The sequence below is a fragment of the Pelophylax lessonae genome, assembly GCF_965119305.1.
Source record: "Pelophylax lessonae genome assembly, chromosome: 4".
Taxonomy (NCBI): Eukaryota; Metazoa; Chordata; class Amphibia; order Anura; family Ranidae; genus Pelophylax; species Pelophylax lessonae.
The window spans coordinates 640069938-640074061 of NC_138771.1; the positions used below are offsets into that span (position 1 = coordinate 640069938).

At 42.6% G+C, this 4124-nt stretch overlaps 1 protein-coding gene across 1 annotated transcript; it reads right to left on the reverse strand.

Annotated features, from left to right (window-relative positions):
- Positions 1-2224: 2224 nt before the first annotated feature.
- LOC309552897 (PDZ and LIM domain protein 1-like) lies at positions 2225-3223 on the reverse strand (the record flags this gene model as incomplete). The annotated part of the gene is made up of 1 exon (XM_082253805.1): positions 2225-3223. A coding segment is annotated over one exon (999 nt), but the record flags the coding sequence as incomplete, so codon positions are not given.
- Between the last annotated feature and the right edge of the window lie 901 nt (positions 3224-4124).

A 4124-nucleotide genomic window follows, 5' to 3' on the forward strand; every position in this document is an offset into this window, starting at 1 on the left:
TCACATTGAACCTACTGCGGCAGAGTGTCTCTCCTAGGTACAGGGACGTAGACCTATGTTGCTGGATCCCACCCCCTCTGTATTCAGACACAGCAGGAGTCGGGCCAGTGGAGGAGATGCAGTGATCACCGCCTCTCTTTCCCGATCGTCGGGGAAAGACTGAGGAAATCCGCCCCCTTGTGTAAACAAAGCGGGCAGATCTCCACTGTGACAGGCAGGGTCAGATTACAGGATTCAGCATAGCTGATCCTGTGATCTGTGTCTGTGTCACACAACCCCCTCCCCCCACACAAGTCAGTAAGCATGAGGCACACATTTAACCCCTTGATCACCAACAGTGTTAACCCCTTCCCTGCCAGTGTCATTATTACAGTGACAGTGCATATTTATAGCACTGATTACTGTAGTAATGTCACTGGTACCCCCAAAAGTGTCCTATCTGTCTGCCGCAATGTCGCAGTCCCGCAAAAAAAAATCGCAGATCGCCGCCATTACTAGTAAAAAGAATAAACAATAAAAATCACAAATCTTTCCCGTAGTTAGTAAACGCAATAACATTTGCGCAAACCAATCAAAATACGCTTATTGTGATTTCTTTTACCAAAAATATGTAGCAGAAAACAAATTGGCCTAAAATTTTAAAAAATTTTGATTTGTAATTTTTTTTTTGGGGGGGAATGTTATATATCAGAATGTGAAAAATCTTGTTTTTTTTTTTCAAAATTGTCGCTCTTTTTTTCAAAAATTAAAAATCGCACAGGTGATTAACCACTTTACCACCGGAGGATTTTGCTGTCTTCCGTCCAGGCCACTTTTTGCGATTCGGCACTGTGCGACTTTAACTGACAATTGTGCGGTCGTGCGACGCTGTACCCAAAATAAATTGGCGTCCTTTTTTTCCCACAAACAGAGCTTTCTTTTGGTGGTATTTGATCACCTGTGCGATTTTTACTTTTTGCGTTATAAACAAAAAAAGAGCGTTTATTTTGAAAAAATAACAATATTTTTCACATTTTTTTATATGAAATTCCCCCCCAAAAAAATGTAAAAATCTAATTTTTTTTAAATTTTTGCCCAATTTGTTTTCTGCTACCTATGTTTAGTAAAAAAAATCGCAATAAGCGTATTTTGATTGGTTTGCGCAAAAGTTATTGCGTTTACTAACTAAGGGAAAGATTTCTGTCATTTTTGGTGTTTTTTTTTTAACGCGTAATGGCGGTGATCTGCGATTTTTTTTGCGGGACTGCGACATTGCGGCGGACAGATCGGACCCTTGACTGACATTTTTGACACTTTTGGGGGTACCAGTGACATTTCTACAGTAATCAGTGCTATATATATGCACTGTTACTGTAAAAATGACACTGGCAGGGAAGGGGTTAATTTTATTGGAGAGGGAGGGGTTAATGTATGCCTGGTGCTTACTGACGTGTAGGGGGGGAGGTGACTGTGTGACAGAAGGACAGATCGGATGTCCAGCTATGCTGAACACTCCGATCTGTCAGTCCCTGTCACTATGGAGATCCGCCTGCTGTGTTTACATACAGCGGGCGGATCTCCAGACTCGATCCCCGACGATCGGGGCAGAGCAGCGGCAATCGCCGCTGCTCCTCCGCTGGCCCGACTCCCGCTGTGAATGAACACAGCGGGAGCGAGCCTCCGGCGGCGCGCGAGCGCCGCCCACAAGGGGCGGAGTCCAGCGACGTAGGTCTACGTCGCTGGACGGGATCGCGGCACTTTGCCGCAGTAGCCTCCATGTAAGCGGAGGTAAAGTGGTTAAATACCACCAAAAGAAAGCTCTATTTGTGGGGAAAAAAAGACATAAATTTAATTTGGGTACAGCATCGCGCAATTGTCCGTTAAAATAACACAGTGCCGAATTACAAAATATAGCCTGGTCAGGAATGGGGTAAAATCTTCCGGTCTTAAAGTGGTTAAAAATGCGCTCATTGAGAATTTTTTGGTCAAAGATATGTAGCTAAATACATTTTGGCCTAAATATATGACAAAAATTGAATATATTGGATATTTTTTCCTATATATTTTTTTATTTTTATTTTTAAATCCACAGTTTTCCTCCCTAGAAACATTTTCTGCAAACAATCATGCTTGGGTAAACAGAAGCCTTCACTCAGCATTAAAATAGTAGGAAATGTCATTTTGTGCATAGCAGTGAGCAGAAATGGCTATGTTTTTATTTTGGGAATACAGTCACTACGTCACTTCAGGGGGTGTCATGCTTTTCACAGTACATCTTGTCCTCTACAAAAAAGTGCCCCTTCTGTATGAGATTTGATTCACAGTCCGTGCACACATAGCATTCAGGGTGACAAGGCTTGTCACGGATCTTCACAAAGGCTCCCACAATGCCTGATCCACAATGATCACAGATTGGCAATTTTTGCCCACTGCCAACAGAGGCTGCCACTTTTGTAGTAGGGGCCCTCACACTGCGGAACCCAGAAGGCTTCTCACCTTTTTCATTGCTCTCTAATATGTCCTGCAGTACTAGGAAGGAGACGGACTGTCTTGGGGGTTCATTGGATTCCTGGTTCTCCTGCAGCATCTTGTATACCTCGGAGTCTGTGTCAATTTGCCGTGCTTGTGGAGGTTGAGGCCGGTCTACATCTTTGTTTGACACTTGGGCAACTTGAGCACCGTTGGTGGATTTTGACTCCAATGTGTTATTGAAGGTTTGGATGTTTTCAGAGGAATACAGGCCGGCTGGATTGTTGTACTGGGCAGTGATCACTTTGGGGGTGCTGGAAGCAGAGCCAGCAGTGAATGGCATAGCACTTCGATTGTGTGCGATTCCTATCTGTTTTACTTCCTGAGGAGCTGATGCCAGGTTCATTTTATATGGGTTTGATTTGCCTTCTTCAGTTACAAGGGGTGACCAAATCTTAGATTCAACCCTGTTAATGGTGAGAGCCAGATCATCTTCACAGGCTTTGATTTTGTTCTGTGCTTCTAAATGAGTCATTCCATCTGTGTTCTCTCCGTCAATGGCAACAACCACATCTCCGGTACACAATTCAGCCAAAGCAGCCTTGCTACCGAGCGTCACCCTGGAAATGGTTAGAGGTTGATCGAAATCTTTTCCCCCGACCAGTCGGAAGCCCCATGGTGCGGGTCCGGTGAGGACGATGCGTTTGGTGGTCTTAGTCTGGAGGGATGGATGGATGGTGGGAGGGCGGTGTTGAGTCTTCTCCCGGCAGGCTGTGTGTCATATTGGATATTTTTTAACTGTCAAAGTAGAAAATGTCAATTTTTTTGCAAAATTTTCGCTCTTTTTTTATTAATATCGCAAAAAATGAAAATAGCAGAGGTGATCAAATACCACCAAAAGAAAGCTCTGTTTGTGGGGAAAAAAAGGACGTTTGGGTGCGGCTTTGCATGACTGCGCAATTGTCAGTTAAATTTGCGCAGTGCCAGGTTGCAAAAAGTGGCCTGGTCATTAAGCAGGAAAATCCTCCGGTCCTAAAGTGGTTAAAAAACACCCTTGTCCCCTGTGTATACACAAAAATGTAAGCGGAAGTCCCACATGCGTATGTAAGCAGCAATTGCACCACACACGTGAGGCATTGCTGAGTGACAGCAAAAATTCTAGGCCATCATGACTCTACACCGATAACCCATAAAGGCTTTCAAAGCATCACATATGAAAATTTTTAGTTACCGCAGTTTGTCGCCAAATGTACAGGGCATGCAATTTTTAGTCTTTACATGTTTGGTATCTACCCAAAGCAATATTATCTTTTATATTTTACCAAAAAATTAGGTATTGTGTTCACTAGAATTCATTTTAGTTTATTTTTCCCTTAAAATTTGCATTTGATAAAGGTCTGCATATCTATCGCGTGACATAAAAAAATTGCAACAGCCGCTGTTTTATTCTTCAGGGTTTTCAGAATTGTATACTGTTTGGGTGTGCAGATTCATTTTCTAGCAAAAAGAAAAATAAATGCTGTTTTTAACATGTGTGCGAAAAATTGTTAGTGGTTAACAATGTAAAATGATTTAATTTCTTTCAGAAAACTAAACATGAGTGAAAAAAATGAAACAGTAGCAGTGAACCTTTTCCTCCTGGGATTCCAAAGCATTGGCGAATTTAACACTGTTCT